Source organism: Nerophis ophidion, linkage group LG28 (assembly GCF_033978795.1).
Source record: "Nerophis ophidion isolate RoL-2023_Sa linkage group LG28, RoL_Noph_v1.0, whole genome shotgun sequence".
NCBI classification, from domain to species: Eukaryota; Metazoa; Chordata; class Actinopteri; order Syngnathiformes; family Syngnathidae; genus Nerophis; species Nerophis ophidion.
In genome coordinates this window covers 27,180,470-27,199,197 of record NC_084638.1, presented here as the reverse complement: position 1 = coordinate 27,199,197, position 18,728 = coordinate 27,180,470, and the positions used below count along the sequence as shown (strand labels likewise).

General features: G+C 39.7%; 2 protein-coding genes across 6 annotated transcripts in view; one reads left to right on the top strand and one right to left on the bottom strand.

Annotated features, from left to right (window-relative positions):
• Positions 1-16,030, bottom strand: part of ephb3a (eph receptor B3a) — a 189,158-nt gene extending 173,128 nt beyond the window's left edge. For both annotated transcript variants that reach the window (XM_061890377.1, XM_061890378.1), the window contains exon 1: positions 15,617-16,030. In XM_061890377.1, the coding sequence (XP_061746361.1) occupies positions 15,617-15,680 (64 nt within the window). In that variant the 5' untranslated portion in view covers positions 15,681-16,030. The remainder of the gene's footprint in view (positions 1-15,616) is intronic.
• Positions 1-18,728, top strand: part of LOC133545263 (BMP/retinoic acid-inducible neural-specific protein 3-like) — a 1,164,151-nt gene that overhangs the window by 1,031,874 nt on the left and 113,549 nt on the right. The window lies entirely within an intron of this gene.

Below are 18,728 nucleotides of genomic sequence, written 5' to 3'. Positions count from 1 at the left end.
TAATCACAACGCCTCCTTTAGAAACCAGACTTTGCAGAATTCTACAGAACTCAGCAAACACATTTGGAACCTCAAAGACAATAATGTTGAATATTCAATAACATGGCAAATTCTTGCATCCAGCACACCTTACAACAGTGGTAATAAAAGATGCAACCTATGCTTAAAAGAGAAACTGTTTATTATATATCATCCAGATCTATCATCTCTCAACAAGCGCAGTGAAATCATTTCAACATGCCGCCATAGACGGAAACACCTCCTAGGTAACACATGAACCAATCACCACACCTACGCCTGCTTGTACCCACCCACTCTGTGCTCTATATAAACCATTGTATGTGAATGCTTCCATTAAAATCTCCTGATGATTGAGGGAACCCCTCATGAAACAGATCTGTAGAGATGAAGTAGTCTTGTGATTTTTTCCCACACCTACATATATATATATATATATATATATATATATATATATACATATTATTATTATTATCATTATTTTTTTACTTTACGTGTATCATGATCCGGTTTTTGTATTTTCTGTTAGTTTTGGACTCCTTTAGTTCCTGTTTGTGACACCTGAGTTTGTTTTGGTTGTCATGGTTACTCATTGCGTTCACCTGTCTCTGATTAGTGCTCGCCCGCTCACCTGCTTCCCGAGCACTAATCCGAGGCAGTTTTTAAGCTTGTCTTTGCCAGTCAGTCGGGCTGGCGTCATTGTTCTTTTCATGCTCTGTTCATGCTGGTGTTCTTGCTTTTGCTCTCCTCACGCTTCATGCCGTGCCAAGTAAGTTTGTGTTTATTCATGCCATAGTTAGCGACTTTTGTTTCTTGTCCATAGTTCCGTATAAGTTGTTTTTCTGCCTCGTGCGCCTTTTTGTTTGTTCCTTTTTTTGGTCAAGATTAAATCATGTTTTTACCTGCAAGCCTTGTCCCGAGTAGTCCGTCTGCCTTCCTGGGAGAACGACCCCGCAGTAAGCTGCAACCCCGTCATGACAACGTGAGGTCGGACAAATTTTTTTTGCCCACTGAGGCCCCCGATAAAAAAGGTTTAGAGACCCCTGCTTTAGAGCATCACCACCAGCCAGCGGGGGCATTTATTGTCCTTTTATTCTTTTTTTATAATGCCACTCAGCCACTGCAGCGCTCACACATGCTAATGTTTTATTCACTTTGAGAAAGAGCGGCCGCATCATGAAAGGAAGGCCTGATCTTACGCCACGGACTCGCTTGCCAAAAAACATATGAAATATTAACAAGCAAATATCAACATCTGTGATAAAAGAACGCTGAAATGTGCAGACATTAAATTATTATTTTTATTGAAATGTTGCAGAGCGTCGCTTCATCACAACAACTTCTAAAAGTAATTGTTTTCTACAGCGACCACGGACTCCCTATAGCATGGGTGTCAAACTCTGGCCCGCGGGCCAACTTTGGCCCGCCGTGTAATTTAATTTGGCCCTTGAGGCAATATGAAATTAACATTAGAGCTGGCCAGCTGCTGTAACACCGCATTCACCGCTAATACTCTTACTTGCCAACCCTCACGATTTTCCCGGGAGACTCCCGAAGTTCAGTGTCCCTCTCGAATTTCATGCCAGGCAACAATATTGGGGGTGGGCCTTAAAGGCACTGCCTTTGGCGTTCTCTACAACCTTTCGCTCCTACACCCGCTTTTCCTCCCTACAAACATGCGGCTTATACACACACACAATTGAATGCAAGGCATATTTGGTCAACAGCCATACAGGTCACACTGAGGGTGGCCGTATAAACAACTTTAACACTGTTACAAAAATCCACCACACTTTGAACCCACACCAAACAACAATAACAAACACATTTCGGGAGAACATCCGCACCGTAACACAACATAAACACAACAGAACAAATACCCAGAAACCCTTGCAGCACTAACTTTCCCGGGACACTACAATATACCCCCCGCCCTACCCAAGCAATAATTAACATTTTACTCATGCACTTTCTCTTGCTACTTCAAGGCTTGAATGTTTGATTTATTCATTATTGTTATTTTATTTGCAAATGTATTATTAGCTGGTGGAAAAAGTTTATTTTGATATTTACCTCAGAGGGCTGCAAATAGAAAAGAGGCATTCAAATGTTGTTTACATTTTATTTGATAGGCCATTGATATTTTTTAAGTATTATTATTATTTAAAACTCCATCCATCCATCCATTTTCTACTGCTTATTCCCTTTTGGGGTCGCGGGGGGCGCTGGCGCCTATCTCAGCTACAATCGGGCGGAAGGCGGGGTACACCCTGGACAAGTCGCCACCTCATCGCAGTATTTAAAACTCGATTTTACATGTCACTATAAAGTTATATTGGCCTTGCTTGTTCAATATTCAATGCAAAACTTGTTTGGGTCCCTATTAAAAGATTAATTTGTTCAACTTTGGCCCGTGGCTTTGTTCAATTTTAAAATTTGGCCCACTCTGTATTTGAGTTTGACACCCCTGCCCTATAGTGTAAAAGCAGTAGAGCTTTGCTCATTGTCCAGGACTGCTCTTAAATGGGGCATGTCCTTGTGGTCTACATAACATGGTTCTTTGGTCGAAATGTTGCACGGATTATATTTTACGGACCATTTTCAAGTCACTTTCGAAACTTTTCTTCAGGATGTGCCATTCACTTCCACTGTGTCTCCACCCTGTCAGCCATGTTGTAGTTTTTAGGGTAGGATAACGATAACGATAATAATGATAACTGCCGTAAAACCCTAGAACATGGGTGTCAAACTTTGGCCCGTGGGCCAAATTTGGCCCGCCTTGTAATTTCATATTGGCCCTTGAGGTAATACCAAATTAAGATTAGAGCTGGCCCGCCGGTATTATACAGCGGCGATGCCTCTGTAACACCGCATTCACCGCTAATACTCATACTCGTCAACCCTCACGATTTTCCCGAGAGACTCCCAAAGTTCAGTGCCCCTCCCGAAAATCTCCCGGGGCAACCATTCTTCCGAATTTCTCCCTATTTCCACCCGGACAACAATATTGGGGGCGTGCCTTTAGCGTCCTCTACAGCCTGTCGTCACGTCCGCTTTTCCGCCATACAAACAACGTGCCGGTCCAGTCACATAATATATGCTGCTTTAACACACACAAGTGAATGCAAAGCATACTTCATCAACAGCCATAAGGGTCACACTGAGGGTGGCCGTATAAACAACTTTAACACTTTTACAAATATGCGCCACACTGTGAAGCCACCCCAAACAAGAATGACAAACACATTTCGGGAGAACATCCGCACCGTAGCAACATAAACTCAACAGAAGAAATACCCAGAACCCCTTGTAGCACTAACTCTTCCGGGACGCTACAATATACACCCCCGCTACCACCAAACCCCGCTCCCCCAATTTTTATTTACGTTTTATTTGATATGCCATTGATATTTTTTACTCATTATTATAATTTGAAACTCGATTTTGTATATGACTATAAAGCTACTTGTTTAATATTCAATGCAAAACTTGTTTGGGTGTCTATTAAAAGGTTAATTTGTTCAACCTTGGCCCACGGCTTGGTTCAGTTTTAAATTTTGGCCCACTCTGTATTTGAGTTTGACACCCCTGCCCTAGAAGGTTAGTATTACCGTTTCAAAAATATTGTTATCGATTGATAACTGCACGTTATATAAACTTACTGAATAACATGCAAACTACAGACCTTAGCTTCTTTCCCTATTAATTAATGACATATACAATCTAAACGTATCGAAACACGCTACTGTCAAGGTAGCAAAGATATTCAGTGCACATTTAATCTACAAGTTGTGTGCTCTTAGAACGGAGTGATTGTTATATACTCAGATGAATACCAGAATACTAAGACTAAAACACTATCGGTAAGAAATACAAACATGCAAAATAGTGGTTATTGATGTTCACTCAATCCATTCATTTCCTACCACTTGTCTCTTTTTGTGGTCGTGGGAGGGCTCCAACATTTCAGTATGTAAATAAGTACTTTTTGAGCACATTCAACAATAAGACTGTGAATTTTTGGGCACCACACAATTCAATTTGATTCGATTCTTCGGGTTCTTAAATCAAAACGATTTTCGATTCAAAATCAATACTTCTTAACGACATTGTGTGCCAGTTCTATGATTGACTACATTCCTCCATAAAATGGATAAACCGCTGTGAAGATTTCTTTATTACTTAAAGGGGAACATTATCACCAAACCTATGTAAGCGTCAATATATACCTTGATGTTGCAGAAAAAAGACCATGTATTTTTTTAACCGATTTCCGAACTCTAAATGGGTGAATTTTGGCAAATTAAACGCCTTTCTGTTTATTGGTCTTTTAGCGATGACGTCAGAACGTGACGTCACCGAGGTAACACACCCGCCATATTCATTTTCACATTACAAACAACGGGTCTCAGCTCTGTTATTTTCCGTTTTTTTGACTATTTTTTGGAACCTTGGAGACATCATGCCTCGTCGGTGTGTTGTCGGAGGGTGTAACAACACTAACAGGGAGGGATTCAAGTTGCACCACTGGCAAGAAATCTGCCGCCAGACCCCCATTGAATGTACCAAAGTGTCTTCACTTTTTACCGGCGATGCTAAGACAGACATGGCACAGAGATGTATGGATAACCTGCAGATGCATTTGCAACGATTAAGTCATCGAAATCACAAAGGTGAGTTTTGTTGATGTTGTTGACTTATGTGCTAATCAGACATATTTGGTCACGGCATGACTGCCAGCTAATCGATGCTAACATGCTATGCTAATCGATGCTAACATGCTATTTACGCTAACTGTATGTACAATTGAAACTAGATACCCACATTTAATGCAAAACAAACACTTACCAATCGACGGATTTAAGTTGCTCCAGTGTCACAAGATGCGAAAGTCCTGATCGTTTGGTCCGCACATTTTACCGGCGATGCTAATAAGGCAGCCATGCTATGGGCCACTTCATTAGGTACACCCATGCTATGGCCGAATAGTGTCAACAGCTATTCGCTCAATAACTTCAATTTGTTCTTGAATTTCGTTTCCGCTATCTGCCTCCATACTCTGACCATCTGTATCAATACATGTGTAATCTGTTGAATCGCTAAAGCCGCTGAAATCCGAGTCTGAATCCGAGCTAATGTCGCTATATCTTGCTGTGGTAACCGCCATGTTGTTTGTATTGGCAGCCCTGTATGACGTCACAGGGAAATGGACAGTGGATTTACGGATAGCGAAAGTCAGGCACTTTAAAGCTTTTTTTAGGGATATTCCGGGAGGTGTAAAATTTTGAAAAAAACTTCGAAAAATAAAACAAGCCACTCGGAACTGATTTTTATTGTTTTTAACCCTTTTGAAATTGTGATAATGTTCCCCTTTAAAAGAAAACTGGTTTTGTTTAATAAAATTCTACCTAAACATTTAATAGCGTCAAATACAAGTAAGGCAGCAAGAAAAATATCCAACACTTCTCCTTTGTATAAATCTGGACAGTAGACCTACATCACCAATATCATTTGCCCGAATGGCTGGACATATATATATATATATATATATATATATATATATATATATATATATATATATATATATATATATATATATATACACACATATACACATACATGTGTATGTATGTATGCATATCCATCGATCCATTTTCTACCGCTTACTTCCTTTGGGGTCGCGGAGGGCACTGGTGCCTATCTCAGTTACAATCGGGCGGAAGGCGGCGTACACCCTGGACAAGTCGCCACCTCATCGCAAGGCCAACACAGATAGACAGACAACGTTCACACTCACATTCACACACTAGGGACAATTTTAATGTTGCCAATCAACCTATCCCCAGGTGCATGTCTTTGGAAGTGTGTATATATACATATATACATATTAGGGGTGTAACGGTACGTGTATTTGTATTGAACCGTTTCGGTACGGGGGTTTCGGTTCGGGGGTTTCGGTTCGGCACACGGGCGTACCGAACGAGTTTGGAAGCAAAAGTCTTCACAAGCTGCTCTGCTTTCTGCCTCTGTCCGAGCTGTGAGCACCCAGCATTGTCCCGCCCACACAACCATCTGATTGGTTACATACAAAGCCAATCAGCAGTGCGTATTCAGAGCGATGTAACAGCCAATCAGCAGTGCGTATTCAGAACGCATGTTGTCAATGCTTTAGCGTCGAGCAGAGATATTCGTTTAGCAGGGGAGCAGCGGACTCTACCCAAATTATACAAAACAGTTTCTAGTCACAACTATTCCAAACATCAATATGAGGCCGTTGACCTTCTGGAAACTTTAACTGCAGCTCATCTAGCTCACAGTATAGGCTTGAGGTGAAGGCTAATTAGCTTTTAGCGTAACGTTAGCTCATTTTGCTGTGTGTGTGTGTGTGTGTGTGTGTGTGTGTGTGTGTGTGTGTGTGTGTGTGTGTGTGTGTGTGTGTGTGTGTGTGTGTGTGTGTGTGTGTGTGTGTGTTAGGGGCAGCAAAGCCCTGTCTGTCTGTTATTTCATTGAACTCCATTGTGTTTAGGGATGAATAGTCTCCTATTGCAATTGTACTATTTTTTAGCTATAGTTACCTGAATCATTAGTAATGTAGCAGCCTAGTTTTGAATAGCAGGGTCCCCGCTATCACATGTTGATAAAAAGACAACATTTACATAATAAAAGTCAACTACAGGCTTCCAAATGCTGTAATAAATTAAGCATGATGAGTTGACATTAAACAGTTTCAATGGAAACTGTTTAATGTTGCACTTTTTATATGTAGAAGAAAGTTGTATTCATTTTATTTAATCAAAGCAACAACTTGAGGCAGTTTAATGTGGATTAACGTGGGCAGAATTATTATAGTGTTCCCAATGTTAAAAGGATAAAGCCATTGTTTACAAATTTGGTAAATAAATAACCCAAAAATTTATATTTTGTCGTTTTTTTACTGTACCGAAAATGAACCGAACCGTGACCTCTAAATCGAGGTACGTAACGAACCGAAATTTTTGTGGACCGTTACACCCCTAATATATATATATATATATATATATATATATATATATATATATATATATATATATATATATATATATATATATATATATAGGGTAGAGCAGGGGTCGGGAACCTTTTTGGCTGAGAGAGCCATGAAAGCCAAATATTTCAAAATATATTTCCGTGAGAGCCATATCATATTTTTTAACACTGAATACAACTAAATGCGTGCATTTTTAAGTAAGACCACCATTTTTGATTATTAATAAGTCTCTTATTCTTTTTAATAACATTGTTATTCTGAAGCTAACCAATCATTTTGATCATGATTTTGTTTGGCCATGTGCTGTTTGTCCTTTGGACTCTTTAAGTTCCTGTTTTTTCCAACTCCCTTGTCTGGTTTCCTTGGTTACTCATTTTGTCCACCTGTCTCTGGTGGACAAAATGCCCGCTCACCTGCTTCCCGAGCACTAATCAGAGGCAGTATTGAAGCTCGTCTTTGCCAGTCAGTCGCCCTGTGCTGACTTGTTTCATGCCTTGCCATAGTTCCGTGCTTCATGCCATGCCAAGTAAGTTTTGTTTGATTTATGTTCTTCGTCTGTTTATGCGTTAGCTTTGTTTCTTAGCCCAAGTTGTGCCTCCGCTGTGAGCGATTTTTGTTTGTATCTTTTTTTAGTTTAAATTAAGTCATGTTTTTACCTAAATGCCATGTCCCGAGTAGGCCGTCTGCCTTCCTGGGGGAACGACCCCGCAGCAAGCTGCGACCCCCCCGATCGTGACATTCAATACTTCTTACCATTGATGGGACTTCTTGAACAGGTGCGGTAGAAAACGGATGGATGGATTTAAATGCATGACAATGTTTTATATTTTGCACGTTTTTTTTAGCACTGTGATTACCAGCGAAATGATTCATAATTATCGCGTTAAGCAATGTCAGCTAAGATTTATCTGAGAGCCAGATGCAGTCATCAAAAGAGCCACATCCGGCTCTAGAGCCATAGGTTCCCTACCCTTGGGGTAGAGAATGCCAGGAACGTGCAAAGCAGTAATCGGAGCAAAGGGTGGTTATTTTGAAGAAACTAGAATATAAGACATCTTTACAGTTATTTCACCTTTTTTTCTTAAGTACATAACTCCACGTGTTCATTTATAGTTTTGATGCCTTCAGTGACAATCTACAATGTAAATAGTCATGAAAATAAAGAAAATGCATTGATTGAGAAGGAGTGTCCAAACTTTTGGCCTGTACTGTATATATGTTGATTTTGTTAATTTTTTTAATCGATTTAACAATTGTAAAAAATTAACATTGTGATTCATTCAAAAATAAAACAATTTTGACACACCTATTTAACAATAGTTTGTATTCCGTCACGTGACTTTTGAAAGGAAGTAAACAAAGTGGTGGGCCAATAAATCAACATGGGTACTCATGTCCAGCAGAGAGTGTGAACTATGGGGTACGCAAAGGGTCTAAATCTTACTGCTAAAAGCAGATAAGAGCAAAAAATAGATATATACGTTATCCAAAAAAGATTAGTTGAGTGATATCAAGAATTATCTGCCGGCCGCGTTACCAGACATGTTGAACAATTTTGTGCTCCAGACGCCATTTTACTTGACAAAACACAAGAAAACTTGGTAAAGCATGGAGGTCCACAACTTCTTTGTGTGTGGCTGAGTCAAGGAAATTGGTATCAAGACTCTCCCAGATAAATATGCATAGTTTTTGCTCGGGGAAGGTTGCATTTCTTAATTTAACTTCGCGTCTGCAGCCATGTTTGTTGCCTTTTTGTCGCAAGCGCTGTTTATGAGTATGCATATTTTGCCCCATCTCTATCAAAATATAAGTATTGATGTTAACATTGTGCATGTGCTGAAAGCTTCATTTATGATTTTTTTATCAAAATATAACTATAGATGTCAACATTGTGCATGTGCTGAAAGATTAATGTATGATTGTTTGTCAAAATATAACTATAGATGTTAAGATTGTATACGGGCTGAAAGATTAATTTATGATCGTTTATACATTGGTATGTGCTGAAAGATTCATTTATGATTGTTTATCAAAATATGATGTCAACATTCCGCATGTGCTGAAAGATTAGTTTATGATTGTTTATCAAAATATAACCATAGATGTCAACATTGTGTATGTGCTGAAAGCTTCTTTTATGATTTTTTATCAAAATATAACTATAGACGTCAACACTGTGTATGTGCTGAAATATTCTTTTATGATTGTTTATCAAAATATACCTATAGATGTCATAATAGTGTATGTGCTGAAAGCTTCATTTATGATTGTTTATCAAAATATAACTATAGATGTCAACATTGTGCACGTGCTGAAAGATTAATTTATGATTGTTTATCAAAATATAACCATAGATGTCAACATTGTGTATGTGCAAAAAGATTATTTTATGATTGTTTGTCAAAATATAACTATAGATGTTAAGATTGTGTATGTGCTAAAAAGCTTCATTTATGATTGTTTATCAAAATATAACAATAGATGTCAACATTGTGCACGTGCTGAAAGATTAATTTATGATTGTTTATCAAAATATAACCATAGATGTCAACATTGTGTATGTGCTGAAAGATTAATTTATGATTTTTTGTCAAAATATAACTATAGATGTTAAGATTGTATACGGGCTGAAAGATTAATTTATGATTTTTTATCAAAATATAAATATAGATGTCAACATTGTGCACGTGCTGAAAGATTAATTTATGATTGTTTATCAAAATATAACCTTAGATGTCAACATTGTGTATGTGCGAAAAGATTATTTTATGATTGTTTATCAAAATATAACTAAAGATGTCAACATTGTGTATGTGCTGAAAGCTTCATTTGTGATTGTTTATCAAAATATAACTATAGATGTCAAGATTGTGTATGTGCTAAAAGATTAATTTATGATTGTTTATCAAAATATAACTATAGATGTCAACATTGTCTATGTGCTGAAATATTAATTTATTATTGTTTATCAAAATATAATTACAGATGTCAACATTGTGTATGTGCTAAAAGATTCATTTATGATTGTTTATCAAAATATAACTATAGATGTCAACATTGGGTATGTGCTGAAAGATTTATTTATGATTGTTTATCAAAATATAACCATAGATGTCAACATTGTGTATGTGCTAAAAGATTAATTTATTATTGTTTATCAAAATATAACTACAGATGTCAACATTGTGTATGTGCTGAAAGCTTCATCTATGATTGTTTATCAAAATATAACTATAGATGTTAAGATTGTGTATGTGCTAAAAAGCTTCATTTATGATTGTTTATCAAAATATAACAATAGATGTCAACATTGTGCACGTGCTGAAAGATTAATTTATGATTGTTTATCAAAATATAACCATAGATGTCAACATTGTGTATGTGCTGAAAGATTAATTTATGATTTTTTGTCAAAATATAACTATAGATGTTATGATTGTGTATGTGCTAAAAGATTAATTTATGATTGTTTATCAAAATATAAATATAGATGTCAACATTGTGCACGTGCTGAAAGATTAATTTATGATTGTTTATCAAAATATAACCATAGATGTCAACATTGTGTATGTGCGAAAAGATTATTTTATGATTGTTTATCAAAATATAACTAAAGATGTCAACATTGTGTATGTGCTGAAAGCTTCATTTGTGATTGTTTATCAAAATATAACTATAGATGTCAACATTGTGTATGTGCTAAAAGATTCATTTATGATTGTTTATCAAAATATAACCATAGATGTCAACATTGGGTATGTGCTGAAAGATTTATTTATGATTGTTTATCAAAATATAACCATAGATGTCAACATTGTGTATGTGCTAAAAGATTAATTTATTATTGTTTATCAAAATATAACTACAGATGTCAACATTGTGTATGTGCTGAAAGCTTCATTTATGATTGTTTATCAAAATATAACTATAGATGTCAAGATTGTGTATGTGCTAAAAGATTAATTTATGATTGTTTATCAAAATATAACCATCGATGTCAACATAGTGTATGTGCTAAAAGATTAATTTATTATTGTTTATCAAAATATAACTATAGACGTCAACACTGTGTATGTGCTGAAATATTATTTTATGATTTTTTAGCAAAATATAAATATAGATGTCAACATTGTGTATGTGGTGCTGAAAGATTAATTTATGATTGTTTATCAAAATATAACTACAGATGTCAACATTGTGTATGTGCTAAAAGATTCATTTATGATTTTTTATCAAAATATAACTATAGATGTCAAGATTGTGTATGTGCTAAAAGATTAATTTATTATTGTTTATCAAAATATAACTACAGATGTCAACATTGTGTATGTGCTAAAAGATTAATTTATTATTGTTTATCAAATTATAACTACAGATGTCAACATTGTGTATGTGCTGAAAGATTAATTTATGATTGTTTATCAAAATATAACTAAAGATGTCAAGATTGTGTATGTGCTAAAAGATTAATTTATGATTGTTTATCAAAATATAACTATAGATGTCAAGATTGTGTATGTGCTAAAAGATTAATTTATTATTGTTTATCAAAATATAACTACAGATGTCAACATTGTGTATGTGCTAAAAGATTAATTTATTATTGTTTATCAAAATATAACCATAGATGTCAACATTGTGTATGTGCTGAAAGATTTATTTGATTGTTTATCAAAATAAAACCATAGATGTCAACATTGTGTATGTGCTAAAAGCTTCTTTTATGATTTTTTATCAAAATATAACTATAGACGTCAACACTGTGTATGTGCTGAAATATTCTTTTATGATTGTTTATCAAAATATACCTATAGATGTCATAATAGTGTATGTGCTGAAAGCTTCATTTATGATTGTTTATCAAAATATAACTATAGATGTTATGATTGTGTACGTGCTAAAAGATTAATTTATGATTGTTTATCAAAATATAACCATAGATGTTAACATTGTGTATGTGCTGAAAGATTCTTTTATGATTGTTTAACAAAATATAACTGGAGATGTCAACATTGTGCATGTGCTGTAAGAATAATTAATGATTGTTTATCAAAATATAACTATAGATGTCAACATTGCATATGTGCTTGAAGATTCATTTATGATTGTTTATCAAAATATAATAGATGTCAAGATTGTGTATGTGCTAAAAGATTAATTTATTATTGTTTATCAAAATATAACTATAGATGTCAACATTGTATACGGGCTGAAAGATTAATTTATGTTTGCTGCTAGCGGGGTGTATAAAATAGTCAGGAATTGTCATGGATACAAAGGATTCTGGGTATTTGTTGTGTTGCGTTTATGTTGTGTTACTGGGAGGATGTTCTCCTGAAATGTGTTTGTCAATCTTGTTTGGTGTGGCTTCACAGCGTGGCGCATATTACTAAGAGTGTTTAAATTGTTTATATCACAGCCATTAGTGTACTCTGTATCACCCAGTATGCCTTGCAGTCGTGTGCGTGTCGCTGCGGAAGCCACACACAACATGATGCTGGACTGACAAGCAGATTGTACATGTTGTAGAAGGCGACAAAGCCAATGGCTTCATAGCACGCCCTAATACTTATTAACTGAGTGACTGCCGGCAGTCATTCAAGAGAATATTAGCGTCTCCAATTGTCTTCTTCGCTTTGTGACACGGGCCTTAAATTGCTCTTTGAATGGCAAAGGATATCGATCCCAGAACCATGTATATTAAATATTTCCGGACGGTTCCACCGCCACCCGCCCGGATCTAATTAAAATCTATTTTTTCGTCATGTCACCCGACCGACCCGCGGACTCCGCGGATGAGACCGCAAACCGCGCATCTCTCCGCGGATGAGACCGCAAACCGCGCATCTCTACTGTGAACTAGTGCGTTCTTCGACTCTGCTCTCTTGGACTGAAGTGCATCCCATGTTTCTTATCCTTTTTTTGTAAAATAATAACATATTTCGCCCTTCTTGATTACCTCTCCAAGTACTCTGAACATACTTTTAATCCTTTTTGCGTTTCGAACTGTTCCAACAGCCGAAAACAATGCAAGCGTAGGGCATTTTTCTTCAGAAAATGGCTAGATGTTGCTCAGTACCCCTTGACAACAGACATAGTTAAGGAGGTGACGTCAGGTGAAGACAACATTTACCCTGATAATGATAACCATTATCATTTTGGTCACGATAACCGTGATATGAAATGTTCATATTGTTACAGTCCTCGTACGACTGAATACAAATGGCGGATTCATGCAAAGCTCTTCAGGTAAACCTCTACCTATAACGTATTTAAGGCAAAATACTGAAGTCGCTTGGGGACAAGTTTGGAAGAAGGCAAGATTGTTGTATAAATATCTCCGACATGCCCCAGGTTTGATTTCACGTTTCCTGAACCACATATACACAGTGGCCTTGTATTGGTAGGTCGTGAGTTCAAACCCCTGCTGAGTCAGACCAAAGACTATAAAAATGGGACCCATTACCTCTCTGCTTGGCTCTCAGCATCAAGGGTTGGAATTGGGGGTTAAATTACCAAAATGATTCCCGAGCGCGGCTACCGCTGCTGCTCACTGCTCCCCTCACCTCCCAGGGGGTGGAACAAGGGGCTGGGTCAAATGCAGAGAGTAATTTCACCACACCTAGTGTGTGTGTGACTATCACTGGTACTTTAACTTTAACAACAGGTAAGATCTCGACCTCCCGCCTGGACACTGACTTTTGACGCCTCGCTCCTGACCTTGATCTCACGCCTGCTCACGGAACTCCGAGCCTGTCTTGCCCCTCTCGGACTTCCGCACCCCGCTCTACATTCCTGTCGCTGATAAGCTTCCTCGCCTTCCTAAGCAAGTGCAAACCTGCTTTACGGCCCAGAACGAAGCGACCTGTTCCCATATAGTAAGCCGACAAACCCTAGCTCCAAACGCTCTCTATCGCTCTGTGTTTCTCCCCCTCCCGGTTCATTTGTCTCGTGTTCATTGTAGTTCCAGCAGCCTTTTTATCCGTTCACACGTTACAAGCTGTGGGTCTCGCCTCCTTGTATCCCCTCTGGTTCCCTGGCTGCCCCCTTTTGGATCTCGACCTCCCGCTTGGACACTGACTTTTGACGCCTCGCTCTTGCCCTTGATCTCACGCCTGCTCACGGAATTCCGAGCCTGCCTTGCCCCTCTCGGACTTCCGTACCCCGCTCTACACACCTGTCGCAGTGCAAACCTTCTTTACGGCCCAGAACAAAGCGACCTGTTCCCATATAGTAAGCCGACAAACCCTAGCTCTAAGCACTCTCTATCTTTCTGTGTTTCTCCCCCTCCCGGTTCATTTGTCTCGTGTTCATTGTAGTTCCAGCAGCCTTTTTATCCGTTCACACGTTACAAGCTGTGGGTCTCGCCTCCTTGTATCCCCTCTGGTTCCCTGGCTGCCCCCTTTTGGATCTCGACCTCCCGCTTGGACACTGACTTTTGACGCCTCGCTCTTGCCCTTGATCTCACGCCTGCTCACGGAATTCCGAGCCTGCCTTGCCCCTCTCGGACGTCCGTACCCCGCTCTACACACCTGTCGCAATGCAAACCTTCTTTACGGCCCAGAACGAAGCGACCTGTTCCCATATAGTAAGCCGACAAACCCTAGCTCTAAGCACTCTCTATCTCTCTGTGTTTCTCCCCCTCCCGGTTCATTTGTCTCGTGTTCATTGTAGTTCCAGCAGCCTTTTTATCCGTTCACACGTTATAAGCTGTGGGTCTCGCCTCCCCGTAGCCCCTCTGGTTCCCTGGCTGCCCCCTTTTTGATCTCAACCTCCCGCTTGGTTACTGACTTTTGACGCCTCGCTCCTGCCCTTGATCTCACGCCTGCTCACGGACCTCCGAGCCTGCCTTCCGCACCTCGCTCAACGCTCCGGGTAACACTCCTCATATACTCGCTTCACATAGTCGCACACCATACATAGTTTGGATTAATTACACGCCTCATTTCCTTTGTAAATATTTAACAAGTATAGAGCTAAACGACGTCCCTGCTTGTTTTCTTCCCCTGCGCACAAAACAATCAAGATCTGCCCTTCACGTTTATCCTCGGAGGACTTGAGTATAAAATAATCTGTAGAAAATGGGCCGATGATGACGCCGGGAGAGCCCACCGGGACTCGGAGGGACCGGTGCCGCTGCATTGATTCGCTTGCTGACACCACAGTTGATGAGGCGGAATGGTCAGGGAAGCGTAAGAAGGTATACAGGTCGGTACGGCGGGACGTTATCCCCCATGGGTCCGCGGCGTACTTGTTAAACCACTGACCTTTAATTCACTATTGTCACCTATCATGTTGCACATGTGTGCCCCGCTGGTGCTTTTAGGCGGCGGCGGCGGCGAAAAGGGAAAGCTGCCATTGATCTACCCTGTGGTTTGAAACCCAACATGTGAATATAACCTTGTTGTAAACCAAGGGTCTTGTAGTGGGTGTGACAACAACAGGGGACAATAGCAACAGGGCAGCCCTGGAGCTGCAATGACCATGACAAGGGACAACAGACACAATTAAATAATCACAGTTACAAGCATTAAAAAGCACTATTTCATACATTCCAAGAATATTGCGTACCTTCAACAGCCAGCACCACGGGCACAATGAAGCTGCACATCCACAGCAAGTAATCCATTGTCATTTTTGCAACATGGAGAAAGATGCTCGCCGTGGACCTTCAGGGAAGGGAATGGAAACTGGGATCACCGCAGCCGCAGCGGAGCTTTGTGTTCCTCTCCCGCCTGTCACTCACTCATTCCCGGCATCGTCCACGTACACGAGCAGGTGTCTTTCAGCTTGTGTTTTTTTTTTTTTTTTTTGGTTATCAAATCATTCAACGTCCGGTTATTCCACCGACGCGCATCTTCCTCCCCTCCCCACGCGAGTAAAGGTGGAGGGGGAACCCGCTCCCGAGGGGGGGGTGTCGAGGGTTCGGTGGAAGTCCGCGTAGCTGTTGCGCTTGGGTAGGGGACGTGCGTCGGAATGGCTAACAGTGGGAGAGACACACGCGTGGGGGGTAGAAGGGGGGGTTAGGGAGGGAGAAGGTGGAGGCGGGAGGAGGAGTGGGTGGGTGGGAAGGAGGAGGAGGGGGGCGGGGGGTCCATTTCAAACCAGAGCTCGTGAGCAATCCGTTTCCGGGAGAGATTTTCAAAATAAAACCGATGGCGTGTCCTGGAACAGGGGTCCCCAACCACCGGGCCGTGGCCCGATTGGTACCGGGCCGCAGAAGATTTTTTTATTAAAAAAAAAATATATATATATATGTATATATATATATATATATCATTTCCAATTAAAGTCTTCAATAAAGGTTAAAGTCATGATAAATTCATTCATCAATTTTACTTGATATTTATATACAAACCCCGTTTCCATATGAGTTGGGAAATTGTGTTAGATGTAAATATAAATGTAATACAATGCTTTGCAAATCCTTTTCAACCAAATATATATATTTATATATATTTTTTTAATTAAATAAATGGGTTGTACTTGTAGAGCGCTTTTCTACCTTCAAGGTACTCAAAGCGCTTTGACACTACTTCCACATTTATCCATTCACACACACATTCACACACTGATGGAGGGAGCTGCCATGCAAGGCGCCAACCAGCACCCATCAGGAGCAAGGGTGAAGTGTCTTGCTCAGGACACAACGGACGTGACGAGGTTGGTACTAGGTGGGAATTGAACCAGGGACGCTCGGGTTGCGCACGGCCACTCTCCCCACTGCGCACGCCGTCCCAAATCAACATAAAAAAACACAATGTACACTTACAAATAGTGCACCAACCACCACAAAAGTCCCTTTTTCATGACAAAAACGTCCCTTTTTCATGACAAAGAATATAAAAAAAAAAAAGGAACACTCCAGAAATAAAGATAATTCCGAGCAAAATTGCTTTCCATTTGGTCGTCTCTCCCCCTCCTCCTTCGTCATCACATCACAGACTTCCAATTAAAGTCTTCAATAAAGGTTAAAGTCATGATAAATTCATTCATCAATTTTACTTGATATTTATATACAAACCCCGTTTCCATATGAGTTGGGAAATTGTGTTAGATGCAAATATAAACAGAATACATCCATCCATTTCCTACCGCTTATTCCCTTTTGGGGTCGCGAGGGGCACTGGCGCCTATCTCAGCTACAATCGGGCGGAAGGCAGGGTACACCCTGGACAAGTCGCCACCTCATCGCAGGGCCAACACAGATAGACAGACAACATTCACACACTAGGGACCATTTAGTGTTGCCAATCAACCTATCCCCAGGTGCATGTCTTTGGAAGTGGGAGGAAGCCGGAGTACCCGGAGAGAACCCACGCATTCACGGGGAGAACATGCAAACTCCACACAGAAAGATCCCGAGCCTGGATTTGAACCCAGGACTGCAGGAACTTCGTATTGTGAGGCAGACGCACTAACCCCTCTTCCACCGTGAAGCCTTTGAATCAACGTAAAAAACACAATGTACACTTACAAATAGTGCACCAACCACAAAAAAACTCCCTTTTTCATGACAAAAACGTCCCTTTTTCATGACAAACAATATAAAAAAAAAAGGAACACTCCAGAAATAGAAATAATTCCGAGCAAAATTGCTTTCCACTTGGTCGTCTCTCCCCCCTCCTCCTTCGTCATCACATCACCGACTTCCAATTAAAGTCTTCAATAAAGGTTAAAGTCATGATAAATTCATTCATCAATTTTACTTGATATTTATATACAAACCCCGTTTCCATATGAGTTGGGAAATTGTGTTTGATGTAAATATAAACAGAATACATCCATCCATTTCCTACCGCTTATTCCCTTTTGGGGTCGCGGGGGGCGCTGGCGCCTATCTCAGCTACAATCGGGCGGAAGGCAGGGTACACCCTGGACAAGTCGCCACCTCATCGCAGGGCCAACACAGATAGACAGACAACATTCACACTCACATTCACACACTAGGGCCAATTTAGTGTTGCCAATCAACCTATCCCCAGGTGCATGTCTTTGGAAGTGGGAGGAAGCCGGAGTACCCGGAGGGAACCCACGCATTCACGGGGAGAACATGCAAACTCCACACAGAAAGATCCCGAGCCTGGATTTGAACCCAGGACTGCAGGAACTTTGTATTGTGAGGCAGACGCACTAACCCCTCTTCCACCGTGAAGCCTTTAAATCAACATAAAAAACACAATATACACTTACAAATAGTGCACCAACCACAAAAAAGTCCCTTTTTCATGACAAAAACTTCCCTTTTTCATGACAAAGAATATATAAAAAAAAAAAAGGAACACTCCAGAAATAGAAATAATTCCGAGCAAAATTGCTTTCCACTTGGTCGTCTCTCCCCCCTCCTCCTTCGTCATCACATCACTGACTTCCAATTAAAGTCTTCAATAAAGGTTAAAGTCATGATAAATTCATTCATCAATTTTACTTGATGTTTATATACAAACCCCGTTTCCATATGAGTTGGGAAATTTTGTTAGATGTAAATACAAACAGAATACAATGCTTTGCAAATCCTTTTCAATCCATATTCAGTTGAATGCACTACAAAGACAAGATATTTGATGTTCAAACTCATCCATCCATCCATCCATCATCTTCCGCTTATCCGAGGTCGGGTCGCGGGGGCAACAGCCTAAGCAGGGAAACCCAGACTCCCCTCTCCCCAGCCACTTCGTCTAGC